The 17292-nt window shown below is 42.5% G+C and overlaps 1 protein-coding gene across 2 annotated transcripts in view; it reads right to left on the bottom strand.

The window, feature by feature from the left end:
- Positions 1-17292, bottom strand: part of Tph2 (tryptophan hydroxylase 2) — a 102911-nt gene that overhangs the window by 54411 nt on the left and 31208 nt on the right. For both annotated transcript variants that reach the window (XM_035451292.1, XM_027392395.2), the window contains exons 6-7: positions 9885-10081; positions 4536-4671 (exon numbers count right to left, since the gene is read on the bottom strand). In XM_035451292.1, coding sequence (XP_035307183.1) covers positions 4536-4671; positions 9885-10081 — 333 coding nt within the window. The remainder of the gene's footprint in view (positions 1-4535; positions 4672-9884; positions 10082-17292) is intronic.

The following is a 17292-nucleotide window of genomic DNA, read 5'->3' as shown; positions in this document are numbered from 1 at the left end:
CCTTTGAGTTCTGGGCCCTATATATAGTTCATCATTTGTAACAAAATAATTTTAAACAATAATTATTATTAAATTTAAGGCTGAAGAGATAGACTAATCCCCAAAGTCTTGCCACACAAGCAATAGAACCCCCCAAGGAGGAATGATACACACACACACACACACACACACACACACACACACACACACACACACACCATAATCAAAGAATAAGTTAATAAAAACACCAAATTAGTGAATTCCCAGGTTCTCTGCCATAACTCAGTCTCCTCTTGTGTGTCCACGGCACTCATATAATTGGAAAGGAAAGTTCTCCAGAAGTCAGGACAGACAGAAGCGAAACAGTATCTTCTGAAACATGACAGAACTGCATCACTCATGAGCTCGTGGGCAACTGTGACTATATGCACAAGTCAAGCCAATCAGCATTCTCATGTGGAGAGGGGAGGAGCTCAGGAATCATCCTGCTTGTGGGTGGGGACTAGTGCATAACTGAGGATCTTTGGATAGCCAATGGCTTTTGGGGAGGGAAGTCAGTTTTCTTTATGAGTGTGGCCTCTGGTGTATCAATCCTGCTCTGGTTGATAGCTTCCAGACCTAGAACTATCTAGGCAGCACAAATTGGACTCAGGTGGTTATAAATAGAGAGAAGAAACAAAGTTAGGGAGGTAGAGGGACTGGAGTGGATTTGAGTGGAGTTATGGGAAGGAGTAGGGGCGAATATGCTCAAAATACACTGTACTAAATTCTCAAATAATAAAAAATTCAACTTCTCAATACTTTAATAGTACAATCTTCAAGTTCACTTCTGAACTCCAGAACTGAAGTCTTCTTTATTGGGAAATGCCAACCCTGAGTATCTCAAAGACAGCATAGTCCAACCCAAATCCTCCTCCTTAATTTCCTCATCCCCCCAAGCTCTGTCTTCTTCCAGTATTCTTAATAATTACTAAAAATAACAAGCCATTTACTTTCTCAATAAAAACTTTACCACTACCGTAGGGGCCCTCCCTCTCCTTGTCTTTAACTGCAGTCACAAAAATATCATTAAGCCCTTTCCTACAGGGTTAAGAGAATATGAACTAGACACCCCACTAGTGTACTGCTTCTCCCTAGCTCAACACTGAATGTGATGCTTGTGAACAGCCCAGCTAACGATCCACACTTCTGCAGAGCCAGTCCTCTCTCTCAAACGCAAATACGGCAACTGTCAGAACCTTGGACAGTTCCCAGCACCTGCCAAAACCCAAAACCCCTTTGCCTATGTTGACAAATGACTGTGATGTACTCTGATGGCTCCCACCCTCTGATATAAGCTGTGCCCTCTCCACTCTGCTCTACAAAACCTGCTACTAATACCTTCTGCCTGCCTCCACAACTTCAGGTTTGCTCTTCCCTTGACTTGGAAAGCCTTCCTTTTTTCTCTTTCCAGCAGACCTTGCTCACCATTCCCAACTTCTATTCTGGGTTCCATTCTCTCTGAATGGTTCTATCCTCTGGGATCCTCTTCTAAATGCTTTGCATGTACCCAAGCAATAGCCCTAAACAAACTCTTTTCTGATTATTTGTGATTCTATCTCCCTTGCCAGATGTAAACTGCCTTTAAAAAAAAAAAAAAAGCAAACTATATTGTATTCATCTTTAAATTGACTGTACCTCCCTGCTAACACTGTACATAAATATTGCTGAATGAGTTGGCTGTAAGTACTTGGTAAAAACGTAACACATTATCTCAAGATGTTATTATAGACTTCTGTGGCTAAAATCTCACATTTTTGGCCCTCTCTTTCTGCATACCTATTGGCACGCTATCATGGTCTCAGGAGGGCCAGTTACTCAAAGAGAGCTAACAAAGTGCCTGCTATTTGTAAACAGGGCCATTTGTAAACCCTCTGGGCTAGATTTAGAGATTGCCTTTCTAACTCTGACAACACTCCTTTGAGCTTTCTACTAAGAAGCATTTCTTTTCCAAATGTCTGGAGTCCTATAAGTAACCTTTGTTTACCCTGAAACACTTTCAGAGAAGCTGAATAGAGCTTAAAAAAACAATGTAGTGACCCTACAGGGACCCACCTGGCTAGCTACTCGTGCCAACATAGGAGGGGGATGGGAGCACCAGAAGCTCAGCTCTAATCCCTGCCCACCTCTTCCACTATCAGCCACTTAACAGCTCAGACCTCGAGGGCTCTCTGCTCCCCAGTGAAGACCTTGGCAGCCCATAAATCATGTGCTTATTCAAGGAAAACAGCATCATAAGCAAAGTGATAACTTGAGTGCCTTGAAGAACCGTGGGCAAGAAATTAGCCTAAAATTGGGGTGAGGCATTCATCTGAAGGGGGCCCAGGGAGGCAGACAACCATGGCAGCTTGCAGCCTCGGGGTCTTTCCTTCCCTGCTCACTCTTCTGACTTAGAATTCTCTACCCTGCAATATTTGCACTCAGATCTCTGCTTCAACATTGTCTGTCAAGGGCACCCTGGGGACCCACAGCAAAAGGTCAAACAATTGATTCTCCATATCCTCCTCCTGCTCCATCTACCTTCACAGTACCCAGCACTTGTTGGTGCGACTGACACCTCACATCATATTATTACCTGTCTGTTTACATACCAACCATTGATTCCTATCCCATCAGCCCAGGGCAGCAAGATGTGGTCTTTTTCCCAACCTACCCAAGCACATAGGTGTTTCCCAATAAGCACTACACTTTTAAGTATGGTAAGTAAAATGTAGGGCATCTGGCACTTGTAGACTATATAATCCCATTTATTATAGAGTTAACTGTTTAACCATTGGGGTTCACAGTTCACCATCCCCACCACCCGCCCCCACTGCTCACCCACAACCATTATATGACACAATCTTATGGCTTCTCTGTCTACTCTTAGCCCCCCACCCCCACTCCATGGCAAGGAAAGGGCCACAAAATGAGATTTTTGAGCAAAGCTGACAGGCAAAAAAAAAAAAAAAAAAAAAAAAAAAAAAAAAAAAGATCAAATGCTTCATTGCTTTCTGGAAGTGATAAACAGAATGGGAGAACATTCAAGAAGCTAAGAATACCAGGTAGTGGTAGTGTATTAATCCCAGCTGTCAGGAGGCAGAGGCAGGCAGATGTCTAAGTTTGAGGCCATCCTGGTCTACAGACTGAGTGCCAGGACAACCAGGGCTACACAGAGAAACGGAATCTCAAGAAAACCTAAGGAAGAGGAGGCAGGAGAGGAAACTAAGAACTGCAGAAAAAGCATAACAGAATTTTGAGTTTGAGAATGATGAAAAAGGATTAGAAGAGCTTAATAAGGTACCATGATGTGTGCAGGTGAACCTCAACCTCCTGAATCCATGGGGAATCTCCCAACAAGAGGCACATGTGTCCTGGCTCTATGCCGATATTTCCCTTCCTTTTCTCATCTGCAATGAAGACTCCTAGTAATGGGGGATACAGAGGCCGAACTGGCCATCCTCTACAGCCAGGAAAGGCTTCCAATGGAGGGATTGGGACATCAACCCAGGCACAAAACTTTCAACCTATTTGTCCTATCTGCAGATGTGCTGGGGAGTAAAGGTGACTCAGAGCCAGTAAGAGTAGCCAACCAATGATTGGTCTAACTTGAGACTCATGCCACAAGAGGGAACCAACACCTGACACTGTGGAAGACCAGGAACTAGAGGTTGGATAACTCAGAGACCTGGGTTATAACCAAACACATCCAGGGGGAAAAGTCAGTGATACTTCGCTATACTTGTAGACTGGAGCCTATCATAATCAGAGAGGTTTCATCCAGCAACTGATGGGTGCAGATGCAGAGACCTACAGCCAATTAGGCAGAGTTCCAGGAACCCTTAGAAGAGAGGGAAGAATTTTAAGTGCTAAAGGACATAAGAAAATAACCCACAGAATCAACCAACCAGGGCTCACAGAGACTGAGCCAAGAATCAGAGAGCCTGTGTGCGTCTGAGTTAGGTCCTCTGCATAAATGTTATGGTTGTGTAGCTTGGTGTTCTTGTGGGACTCCTAACAGTGGGAGCAGGGGATGTCTGGGTCTTTTGTCTGCTTTTAGGACCCTTTCCCTAGTACTGAGTTGCCTCACCCAGCCTTAATATGAGGAGAGGTGCCCAGTCTTATTGCAACTTGATATGCCATGTTTGGTCAATATCCCTGGAAGGCCTGCCAATTTTTTTGAAAGGAAACAAAGGAGGAGTGGATCTGGGGTAGAGGGGAGGTCGAGGGGAGGGCCTGGGGAGGGGGAACTATAATCAGGATGTAATATATGGTGAAGGGAAGGGGAGCAGAGGGGAGCAGAGTAGAGGGCAGGGGAAGGTGAAGACTGGCCCAAGCACCACATTAAGTGTTGCAACAAAGTAAAAGACATGAACCAAGCTAGAGTATCAGAGGCCCGAGGTACCAGATGAAGATGCTGATCTTTCTTCAGACAAGTGCTATGGTTCTCACTGCTAAAAATATGAAATCAAGTCAAGTAAGCATCTTTACACGGCAGTGACCCTCATATGCAGCTTAGCTCAGAACACAGTACTCACGGTTCTGGGGTGTAGAGGGGATCAGAGCCATGCCTCACATACTGAGTACAGTGGAATACTCTATAGGCCAGGCCAGCCAGGAAGTCTCTTGGGCTCAGGTAGCCAGCCACTGGTCTCACTGTGAAGCCAGACCGCTCTAAAGAGACAAGAGAAAGAACCAACTAAATTCAAACCTCAGAACCTGAGGGCCCACACCCGAGTTGTTAGCATAAATATTTTCAATTTTTTTCTTTTGTTAATCTTTTGAGAACTAGAAGCTCATTTACCATTTCTGATGCTTGGTATGTGTACTTTTACCCTTTGGAAAAAGTCTTTGGCAATGACAGTCATTAAATAATATATTCATGCATGATGAATTTTTAGGGTCTCTTATTTGTAAGGATGTTCCAGAAACAAAGCCATCCAGGTTTTAAAACTTCTGATGAATGGATGACATCTCCTATTAACAGAAATCACGTTTGTGGACTCTAGTGACTAAAATATGCTTATGCTCACCAATGACGGTTTCCAGGAGAACAAGATTGTTCATTAAAAAGGAAGGGTAGGGGCTAGAGAGATGGCTCGGAGGTTAAGAGCACTGTCTGCTCTCCAGAGTTCCTGGGTTCAATTCCCAGCACCCACATGGCATCTCACAACTGTCTGTAACTCAAGTTCCTAACACCCTTATACAGACATACACATGCAGGCAAAACAGTAACATACATAAAAAATAATAAATAAATAAATAAAAGAAAAGGTGAAAGTATTTTTAGGGACTTAAATTCAGAAGCCAAATCAGGATAAGAAAACTCAAATATATTGGAGAAGGAGATTATAGCCTAGAATGGTGCCTACTACAAAGTCCCAATTTCATTCCCTGGGGATCCACCAGTGTTGAGTAACACACAGCTGAGTCTCTCACTCCACGAACGTCTTGGAATTGTTTCCTCTGTAGCTTTTGTACAAGTCCCTCCTAGCGTCTTTATGTATGTTGCTCTGTGTTTGGCACAAAGAATCACAGTTTCCAAGTGGTACTGAAGCACTATATACTACAGTGCTTTAGGGTAGAAAGAAAACAAGAATACGATAAAATCAGAAGCCACCATTAGCTAAATAAATCTACAGATCATCAATGTCTCAGTTTTATTAAAAATATGTAAGGTTTTATTGAAATACTATGTTTTAAAAATGGTTATTTTATATTGATTGCCCTCTTCTTGAGAATATGGTTGTTTTTAGTAAAAACATAGGTGTTTAAAATGTCAAACATGTTTTTGTAAACATACACACAGTCAAGTGATTGCAATAGTCAACCTAATATACCTATCACTGCATAGTTCCATGTGCATGGTAAGAGCACCATAGAAATCTACTCTTAGGGGCTGGGGAGATGGCTCAGCGGTTAAGAGCACTGGCTGCTCTTCCAGAGGTCCTGAGTTCAATTCCCAGCAACCACATGGTGGCTCACAACCACCTTGAATGAGATCTGGTGCCCTCTGCTGGTATGCAGGCAGAAGACATAATAAATAAATAAAATCTTTTTTAAAAATCTACTCTTAGCAAATTGCCATTATGTAACAGTGTGCCCAGCCATAGTCAGTGTGAGTTAGGTCTCTAGACTTACTCACTGAGCATGACAGCAACTTGGTATCATTTGACAAACATCTTCCCCACCACAGTAACCACTGATTTATTGTCTAGCTCTGTATCCATATATCCCATTGTTTTAGATTCCATGCACAACAGGGCCTTCTATTCTTTGGCTGTCCTCTTAGTGTGGTACCCAGGAGGGCTTTCCCTAGATTCGAGCATTGCACAGCACTCCCTACCCCCACCCTTCTGAAAACTTTGTTATTAGAGAGCACCTCAGGGTGGATGGAAACAGCAATAAGAGGCAAAGCCAACTAGGTTTATAAAACAAGCCCACCCTGGGATTTCTGGTACAAAGTAGAAATAAGACTGTTCTCGGGCGTCCCTGGAGAACGTAATTCCAAGCAGCATTATGTTTATGCCAAAAATTTCCAACTTGGATTATTCCCGAGTGTCAAAGGGATAAACATATCTTCTTCATTTCCTATATTACATCAGTATGGCAGCATATCCCACATGTGAGGCATGAGTTCATGTATCAAGGAATATTTTTTATTTTAATAGTTTTGTACTTTATTTCATGTAAATTAGAAAAATACAAAATTTTGTCATTCAGAACTTTGACTCTAGTACTGGCTTAGAAGTTTCTGCTTTATATAAAGGAGGTTTTTTTATGAGTTAATTAAAAGAAACTCAAACCCACACACTTGAACTTGCCTCATTTCTGCTATGAGCCAGAGAGTGATTCAGACTAAACTCTACACTGTCTTGCATGAAAATAGCAACTTGGGAGAACGATATGGCAAAAACTGTGGGATAATATTCTAACGACTAAGGCTGAGAAACAAGATGGCAAAATGTGAATTCTATAGAGTGAGAAATAGATCCCATTGTAAACATACAGATTGCATGCAGCTCTGTGGGAAGCAGGAATGTGAGCTGCAGGGCTGACAGGAGAACAGGGTAGCTACAACCACAGTAGAATTCACTGTGTTTCACTAGGTACTAACTAAGTGCAGCTGGTAAGTGGCTGTCTCTTCTCCGTCACAAATGCAGTGTGTAGTGGACAATGTTCACAGACTCAGGCTCCTCCTCCACAGTTGGAGCTCACTATGGCTCTCAGAGGCCCAGCTATAAAGCTATCATGCATCCTGACCCACATGAGATATAGAAGGAAAGCCATGGAAAGAGTCCTGATAGCTGTCATAGCCAGGATTGACAGGAGACAGAACTTTGAATCTTGAAGAATTAAACAGTAGAGTTTGAGCAAACATGTGAAGAGCCCACAGCAAGAGCAGAATGTTTGAGAAGGATGATGTAGCAAATGATGCTGCAGGAGATGCTTGGAGATCTGGGTCAGAGCCTTACACTCAGGCTGAGCAGTTCAGACTCCTCCAAATTCAGCTCCTAGTCATGTCTGTGTGTCCTGGTGGTGTTTGGTCTGTGTGTCCCTGATGGTCAGTGGTGTTCAGAAGGTAGGGAGATATTAGCAAGCTTGAAGGACACGAAGATCAGACACCTCCCTCTCAGTCAACAGCCTATAAACCAAGAACTGGACCGAACAAGCAGGAGTCTAATCTCTTACCACAGGGATGAGATTGCAATCATCGCTCTGATCCTGGGAGGAGATACAAAGATCCTCAATACCCCCAGAAGGTTATTAATAGATAACTGTCTGGCCTGGCTCTGGGAGGTCACAACCTTGTCAGATCTCTCTCTAGCATGGGGTATTCTTTTACAGAACAAAAAAAAATACACATCATTGTCCCCTCCTGTAAGAGTCTATCCAAACAGGTCTGTCAATCACCTACACAGGACAAAGTCCCACAGGAAAAACTGTTTTAAAGAGTTTTGGAAATATAAAACTTAGATTGAAGCAATCATCCCTTTGGCCATTAATCTACTCTCACCCCTTGAGGGTGTACTTTGCTTTACTGTATAATAAATTCTGTTTTCTACACTATTCTCTGCGTATCTCATTATATGAATTCTTTTGACATTCGTCAGAACAAAGGGAGAGTCCAGACTGAGATCCTGATGGTATTAGAATAGATTTTGGGGCTGGAGAGATGGCTCAGCCATTAAAGACTAAGCTCACAATCAAAAATATAGAATAGTTTTTAGACTTTTTAATGCACACATTAAAATGACTATGTAACTGCCCACATAACTCCCTTGAGTTTCATCTTAGACCACAAAACTCAAAATACTTATTAATCTAGTCCTACCCTTAACAACTTTGTCAATCCCAGTTGTTTTAATTTTTTAAGTAGAGGGAGCTCTGAGAGCTTCTAAACAAATATGTGAGGGGAAAAGTAATATTTTAGGTCATGTTTCAGAGAGGGATGTTTGTGTGGAAGCAATGGGCAGGATAGTCAATGGGAAAACAACACTTAGGAATGGAGATGGCAAAATGGTAGAAACCTTAGTGTGGGTAGAAGTGGTAAAATGAGGAGGGCTAGAGAAATGGCTCAGTGGTTAAGAGCACTGGCTACCTGCCCCTTCCAGAGGTTCTGAATTCAATTCCAGCACCCACATGGTGGCTCACGACCATCTATAGTGGGATCTGATGCCCTCTTCTGGCATAAAGGCATACATGCAGATAGAGCACTCATATACATAAAAATAAATAAATCTTTTTTTCAAAAGGGTAGAATGAAAGAAAAGGCTAAGCATGTGGAGGGTGACAAAGCTGGAAGTGGCATCTGGCAGGTTCAGATAGAAACAATGATGAAAAGCTGCCAAACAGCCCTCCAACGATGCCCACAGCCTCATCACCCTGAGTCTGCAAACATGGTCTCTCTTGGAACAATAAATTTTAGAGATGTGATCGAATAATGCTTCTTGAGATGAGGATATTATCTAGGTGGGGATTTTAAATCATAAAGGTCTTTGTAAGAAGGAAGAACCAGGTAGTGGTGGCACACGCCTTTAATCCCAGCACTTGGGAGGCAGAGGCAGTCGGATCTCTGTGAGTTTAAGGTCAACCTGATCTACAAAGTGAGTTCCAGGACAGCCAGAACTATTACACAGAGAAACCCTGCCCAGGAAAAACAAAAACAAAAAAAAAAACAAAACAAAACAAAACAAACCACCTTGATGTAGCCAAGTTAGAAATGGCATGGTGAAAATGGAAGTAAAAGCCTAGAGTGGTATAAAGAAGTAACCATGGCGGGGCTAGAGAGATGGCTCAGAGGTTAAGAGCACCGACTGCTCTTCCAGAGGTCCTGAGTTCAATTCCCAGCAACCACATGGTGGCTCACAACCATGAGATCTGGTGCCCTCTTCTGGTGTGCAGATATACATGGCAGCAGAATGTTGTATACATATTAAATAAATAAAATCTTAGAAGAAGAAGAAGAAGAAGAAGAAGAAGAAGAAGAAGAAGAAGAAGAAGAAACCATGGGCAAAGCAGGTAGATTCCAACAGAAGCCCCCAAAAGAAATACGAAGAAGAAGCAACCATGGGCAAAGCAGGTAGATTCCAACAGAAGCCCCCAAAAGAAATACCACCCCTTCAACTGCTTGATCATAGATGTATGATTTCCAGTAGTAAGTATAAGTAATAGTTTGTGTTTAGAAAGGGCTGAATGTAGCAAGCTGCCCATAACTGCACAAAGAGCCAAATCTATTTCTCCAGCCAAAAGTCTATCACTGAGTCAATGCTCCTCTTTTTAAGCCTCTACTTCTCCCTTTTAGAGAAGGGGCTATTGGTGTGTCGGTGCATCCTTGAAAATGGGGTTGGGGAATGAGCAGGGAAGGGCGGCCTGCGCAGTCTTACCTTTCAGGAACATGGAGACATCTTCCAGTTGAGGCACGTTGTCTTCCCGATAGCCACAGTACTTGGTCAGCAGGGGGAAGTTCTTCAGGTACTCTCGGCAAGCATGGGTAGGGTAGAGTTTAGAGAGCTCCCGGAACACAATGCCCCAAGTTTTAGTTTCTTCTTCTGTGTACTCCACCCTGGGAATGGGCTGGCCGCTAGGCAGGCGGGAAGAGAGACCGGTGAATCTAGCTTTATACCACTAGGTCAAAGAATCTGACATTCATGCAAGCCAAGTTACGCTTTTACCCACAGAGACACACATAGAGATTCCATTAAGTACTGAAATAAATGCCAATCTTCAATTCCATGTGCCTATTTGCATCTTTGTAAGAGCTTTTAATTGTCACACCTTCACATGTCCTCCTAGAAACTTGACAAGACATGATGTTGTGTATGTGCATCTGTCTTGGTGGTGGAATGTGTGTGTGTATGAAGGGTGTGCACATATACGTGAAGAGTTCAGGAGGTGACCTTTAGTGTCTTACTCTATCATGTTCTACCTTCTTCCTTTGAGGCAGGATCTCTCACTGAACCTAGAATTCAGTTTTTCAGCTAGCCTGGCTAACCACCCATCCCCAGGAATCTTTCTCTCTCCCCACAACATGCCAAGTACCGAGGTTACAAGCATACGGTAACACCCAGCTTTTCACATGGGTGCTGGAGATTCAAACCCAGGTCATGTTTGCCCAGAAAATGCTCCGCCCCACTGAACCATCTTCCCAGTTCCAAGACTTACGTTCTCAAGCTGAGATGGGTAACAAGTAATAACCCTGTGCTGGAAAGGGGTGGCTTAGGTGTAAAACTCTTAGGGTCTTTTCTGCAACCACAAGACAACAATAATAAATGTATTCTGTTGAAAATGCAATTGCTTCCCGAGTTCTCTTTGTTCCTTGCCCAGACTCACCTCAATTTCCAAGTGTAATTTTGTGATTATTTGTTCAATGCTCAGAATGTCTGGCAAATACAAAAAGTCTATGCTGAATTTAAAAGAGTTTTCATAAACTACAAAATAAGAAACATTTATCGCAGGTCATACTGAAGGGCAGACACATGAGGCCCTCTCTTAGTTCAAGACGAGTGTTAATGAACTTCCCCTGAGAAAGGGCCAGAGAGTAAATATTTTAAGCTTTTGGGTCACGTGATTGCTATCACAATTATGCTACAGTACCTCAAAAAAAAAAAAAAAGTCATAGACAAATTGTATAAGATCTGACTGGATCCTATTAAGCTCCTCTTCATGGGCCCTGTGAGCAGCAGTGTGCTGGTGGCCAGGTTTATTGACAGATCATATTGGATTAGAACAGTCATAGAATACTCCCCAGGGGAGGCACAGCTTCAGCCAACACAAGAAGACTACATAGTACCAGGAATTCCCTGATAAAATAGTAACAAAAAGGACTGATTTAACAGTAGATAGCAGCCATGAACAAAAAACATGGAACATGGCTCCCAATGTCAAGCGAGACATGTACAATAATGGGACCATTGTTGTGTATTTTTATAAGCTATTGAGTAAGGGACTTAAATATTAATTTAGCATCTGACTGTATTATCTATTCTGGATCCATATATGTCTGTAAATCCCCAGTACTTGGGAAGCCAAGACAGGGAAATGTTCAAGGAGAGCCTGGGTTATTACACTAGTCTGTGTTACATAAGTATTCTGAATTAAGGTTGGGAAAATTTACTGTGATGTGTCTCTCCCCAAAACCCACCTACAATGCTCTCTCTCTCTCTCTCTCTCTCTCTCTCTCTCTCTCTCTCTCTCTCTCACACACACACACACACACACACACACACACACACACACCCCACCTGGCAGTTCAAATGCAATCTACTACCGCAGGTGGTCACCACAGGTGCCAAACCCCAGATAAAATAGCCCCTGATACTCAGGTCACTGCAGCAGCAGGGCAGTATGAAGGAACTGGGGCCATTCTGGAGAATCCCTGAGGTTATAACAAAGTGGAATAGGATTAAGAACAGCCTCCCAAACAGATGATCGCACTGGCTCCCAAACCCAGCCCTCTACATATTTTTATGTTCCTATCAAAATACATTCTGTTTAACATTTAAGTCCAAATGAAGTTCCTACTGCCCCTAAATTGTTTATTTTTTTTAACTAAAATGCATGAGAAATGAGGGGATAACACCTACCAAAGAAAAACCTAAAATTAACATTTGCTTTCTCGAAGAACCAAAAGTACAGTTTATGCAGACCAAATTAGAATAAGATTGACCATGTTTAAATTTGACAGTTGATAAAAAATTACAGCCTGGCAAATATTTGCTGGGGAGCTTGAGTGCTCAGTCCCGATACCCACGGTGAATTTAGAACAAACGCTTGATATGGAAAAGTTAGAAAAGATGCAAGAAATAAATGGATAATTGGGCTGCCTCTCGATCCAGAAATTCATCTGAATCAATCTGTGCAGGGAAGGCCAATAAACCTAATAAGAGCTGTGCGTGAGCAGAAGGTAGGAAAGCGATGAGGCCGAAACAATCAATGAAATATTGAGAAGCCATTTGAGAAGAATCGTTAGGTCAAACTTTCCCTTTCGGTCTCAATCTGCAGACACACAGCACTTCAAAGGCAAGCTGACTGTAGCCGACAGAGGACAAAAGAAGACTAAGTATGAATTAGGGCAGGAAGAGAGAACTGCGCAGGTCTCCCACTTGATGAATTTCCCGCAGCGCAATCTCGGGAATATGGATGGCTTCGGATATTCTCATCTGTTTCTGCATGCCTGCCCTGCCAAGGGAGCTCATTTACCTGCCCTCTGAAATCGTGACTACTTTAAAGCACTGCTGGTACCCGGCGCCCAAGTGAGGCGCCACTAGTCCTGAGGAACGATTTCTCACACCACATGGACCTCTGCTCTGGACAATTCTTTAAATCACTTGAAACGTCATCAAAAAGAAAAGGCTAGTTTCATTAATCTCAAAACTATCGGGAAATATCCAAAATGTAAGAAACTCCCATTGCCTCCGTCGTCCCAACGAGTACATGCTAATAACTATTTGTGAGTTGGCTACCTGCCGGACCCTCTTTTAGGTTTAAGTGCTTGTCCATGAATTAACCCATTTGATTCTCACAACTCCATAAATAGATACTATTATTATCCATATTTCATTCTTAAGGAAATTGAGACTCCAAGAGAGTGTCTAATTGTCAGAGCCAGGCTTATTATGAGGCATAAAATGGTGGTGTTCCTTGATTTCCTTATACCTGTAAGATTAAAAATGCACCCCAGACATTAACTCATGTCACGTACCAACTAAAATAAGGTGTTTAGGTGCATGCATATTTGTGTGTGTGTGTGTGTGTGTGTGTGTGTGTGTGTGTGTGTGTGTGTGTGAAAAATATTACCTATACTCATGCCTACAATTTGTGTTCTTAGAGATCACAAAGGTATTTACACAAATTTAAGTTTCTTAATGAGACTAGAGGTCAGAGTGGGTTCCTCAACAGAATAAACATGCTGTTGAGGCTCCAGGACTATAAAGTCATCTACACGAGGTTTTCAGATTTAAATTATATCATTATTTTAATAGCATACGGGTATTTTGCCTGAATGTACGTCTGCACACCTCATGCACTGAAGGCCAGAAGAGGGCAGCAGATACCCTGGAGCTGAATTTACAGATGGTTATGTGCTGTCAAGTAGGTACTGGGACTCAACCCCGAGTTCTCTAGAAGAACAGACAGTGCTTAGTCTCTGGCCTATCTCTGCTGCCCCAAGTTTCAATACTTTGAAACTTGACAATCAGAAAAATAAAAAGTCATAAGAAAAATCCAAGTATGTTGCATTTCTTTGCATTTGCTGTCAGTTAGCATATTCTGGTTTGAGTTTGTGTAATAATTTCTCCTGAGAAGAGTGACAGAGGGGTGGCTTGGACTTTTGGGGGTCTGGGATGCAATACATATTCATATATTCTCACAATCTCCCAGTGGGTACATGTTATAATGAGGGCATAACAGACTGTCTCAGCATCCTGGACTCTGGTGCAGACTAGCAATAAAATGACTTACTCTATATTCTAAAGAGAACACCTGGCATTTGAAACCAAGCATTCTTTTCAGGTCCTCTTTATCAGTCAAATCCACCATACCACCCTTTTTGCCAGACCACAGACCTCACCTGCCAGTGTTATGGGGAATTAGGGATGGTTAGATTCTTTCCTCCTCCCTCTGTCAGAAGATTAGGCCATTTCTAAAGACTGGAGACTGTCAAGTTTTTCTAACTTTTCCAGGAGAATCTTCAGAGCAATAATCTGGCACCCACCACGGTACTGCCATCCAAAGAAAACTGTCCCGGAGCCATCATTTGGAAGCCTGGGGATATAATACCCTCTTGATGTGTCCTCTGGAATGTAAGGTTAATATGAATTTCTAGCCTAATGCCCAGCAAGTTGCAGAGATTTCTGGGAGATCCAGTGTGTTGCATATGGGAAGAAGCTAGAAGAGTCTGCCCTATTGAGTTCTCTTCAGACAGAAGACCCTACCGGATGCTTTCACCCCTTGTGAAGAGGCACCACGGTGTCCCAAAGCAATGGTGTGCCTGATTCAAAGGAAGGGTTTTCTATGTGAATGCTGAAAAGGCCAAGGGAGCAGAGTCTGTTTCTGCACACAAAGCAATGCAGAGTGTGACATTACCTTCAGAAAACAATGTACAACACAGTGCAGAGACCAGCACCTCACCAGAAAATGCCTTATGAGAGAGAATCTGTCTCAACCAGGGTGAATAGGCCAAGACCCATCCTGGACATTCTACCCATCTTATGAAAATATACTGTGTTCACTTCCTCCCTCCTACCTGACTGACAATAATCCCTCCGTAGGATCTAGAGTCAAAAGGAAAAGAGATATTTCAGAACCCTGTCTCAAAAACACCTCCAAACCAATAAAATCACACACATATTTAATCCAAATAACTGTGAGGGAGAAAAGATTCTCTTTGAAACACGTTTGAGATTAATCTTTTTTAAATGAACAGGACCAGGTCTTAAATACCCAAATGAGACTTTCCTAATAATTGAAAATGGCAGGAAATTAGATGTTGCTAAGGAACTTGCTTCCCTGCAGGTAAGTGGGAATCAACACCATACAGTTGGAAACGAGGAGTAAGAAAACAAAAGTATTTTGTGTTTATATAAATCCCAACAATATGATACTCTTCAGCAGGCTAATTACACATAAACATTTAATTGGATATCTAGGGAGTCTCCTCCATTTTTATATAATATACTAGGATTGTGAAATTCTCAACAACCACCAAATTATTATTCATGGCTTCCTAGTTCTCTGTAGCAAAGCTGATATGACTTTTGATAGTTTTTAGTCACTGTAGATTCTACACTTCTGTCACAGAATGACAAGCTGTAGCTTTTTCAGCATTGAGGGGACAGGACAAGAACAGAGCCAATGGCTAGTGTGGAGACTTAGCTTTGACAGCAGGAAGAAGAAAAACCCTGATTACTCAGATGACAAACTCTCTGGACATACAGCAAGCTGTGGGAGGGATCTTTCTTCTTGTGTGTTTAAACCCCTAGGTGCACTGAGGAGACGGTTTAGCCACTAAAGTGACAGCTGTGCAAGCATGAGGACCTGAGTCGAAATCTCTAGAGTCCAGAGGTAAACCAGGCACAGTGGAGAGTATCTACAACCTCAGTCCTGAGGGAAGGGGCCACAGGGACAGATATGTCCTTGGAGCTCATTGGCCAGCTAGTCTATACAATGAGAGAACATGCCTCAAAAAAACTAAAGTGAAAAGTAATGAAGACATCTGACACCAACCTCTGTCCTCCGCATGCATGAATTCACACATGCGCACATTCACACACACAAAAGTATGCCCATGAAACACACCTGCACAAGCAAACACACACACACACACACACACCACACACACACACACACACACACACACACGCACGCACGCACGCACGCACGCACGCACGCGCACACACACACACAAAACAACCACACAAACACGTGTTTGCAATTGGACACAAATACAAATACAAACACATGCACACAAACACAAATGCATACATGAAACACACACATGTTCACACATGCACACACCCACACAAACACATCCACGCATACACGAAATATCATGCACACACCCACATAAATACATAGGTACACACACGTGTTCACACATGAAAAAAATGGGTGTCTGGGAATAAGCACTTGCCTAACATGTACGAGGCCCTGGACTCTGTCCCTGTCATAGAAAAAATTTGGAGGAAAGGATGGAGGGAAGGAAGAAAGAAAGTAGGAAGAAAAAAGAAATCCCATTCTTCCCAGAAACCAGGGCATGATCCTGGAAGTACTACCTGTCTCTACAAAAAAGAGATTGAAGGGGATACAGAAACTGAGGTGTAAGCAGCTATAGACAGTAACTCTGCAAGTTCTGAGCTTGCTAGAAAAAGGTGTTGACCAGATACATTTTGACACAGACATCTAGGAACCCACACTCCAGAGACTAGAACTGAAGGGAATCTTTCCCACAAACCAGATCCATAAGCAACATGGTTTTCACTTCACTTAACTGTTTGTTTGATCTTTTCCAGATCAAACAAAAGGCAATGTATTTTTCTTACACTTTTTTTTAAATTTGTAAAACTGGAAAATATCTGTTTGCATGTGGGAATACTTCCAGGCTACCTCCTAGGGGCCTTTCTGCTAGAACTGTCAATACAAGATGACGTTTCTCTGCCTGTGTTAACTTATAGGAGGGCTCTAGTGTGGAGAGGCAATTCAGTGATTCAATGGTGGAAGATACAGAAGCCTGCAGTTAATGGCATTACACTGAGATAGCACGATTGACTGAAACACAGAACAAATTGCATTCTTTGAAAACAGGTGTGTTTTCTCAGAAACAAGGACCAAACAGAGCAGAAGGGAAATGGAGAATTAGTTAAGGAGATGGGTGAATCTGATTTTTAAAAGAGAGAGAGGGGGGGAAGGAAGGAAGGAAGGAAGGAAGGAAGGAAGGAAGGAAGGAAGGAAGGAAGGAAGGAAGGAAGGAAGGAAAGAAAATTCATTATTTCATTCCATTACACATCCCCTTTGGGCAGGTGTCGTCTCACTTATTCAAGAGTTATTTATCCACATGGAATAGACTCTGCCTCTTAACTTTTCCTCCTCTTTTCTCTTTCCCCATCTTAGCATGTCTCTGTTGATTGACACATCTACCTGGAGTTAATAGAAGGGAAATGAGAAAAGACAAGATGAAAAATGCATCAACTTTGCAGCTCATTAGCAATTAGCTGTCCTCTAAGGACTTGGAGGGGCCTGTGGAGGAAGTTTACAGGAACTTCAAGGCTAGTGGTCTACATCCTTGTTCTTCTTGAC

This window comes from Cricetulus griseus (genome assembly GCF_003668045.3).
Source record: "Cricetulus griseus strain 17A/GY chromosome 1 unlocalized genomic scaffold, alternate assembly CriGri-PICRH-1.0 chr1_0, whole genome shotgun sequence".
NCBI lineage: Eukaryota > Metazoa > Chordata > Mammalia > Rodentia > Cricetidae > Cricetulus > Cricetulus griseus.
The sequence above is the reverse complement of the archived record's forward strand: the minus strand, read 5'-3'. Positions and strand labels throughout refer to the sequence as shown.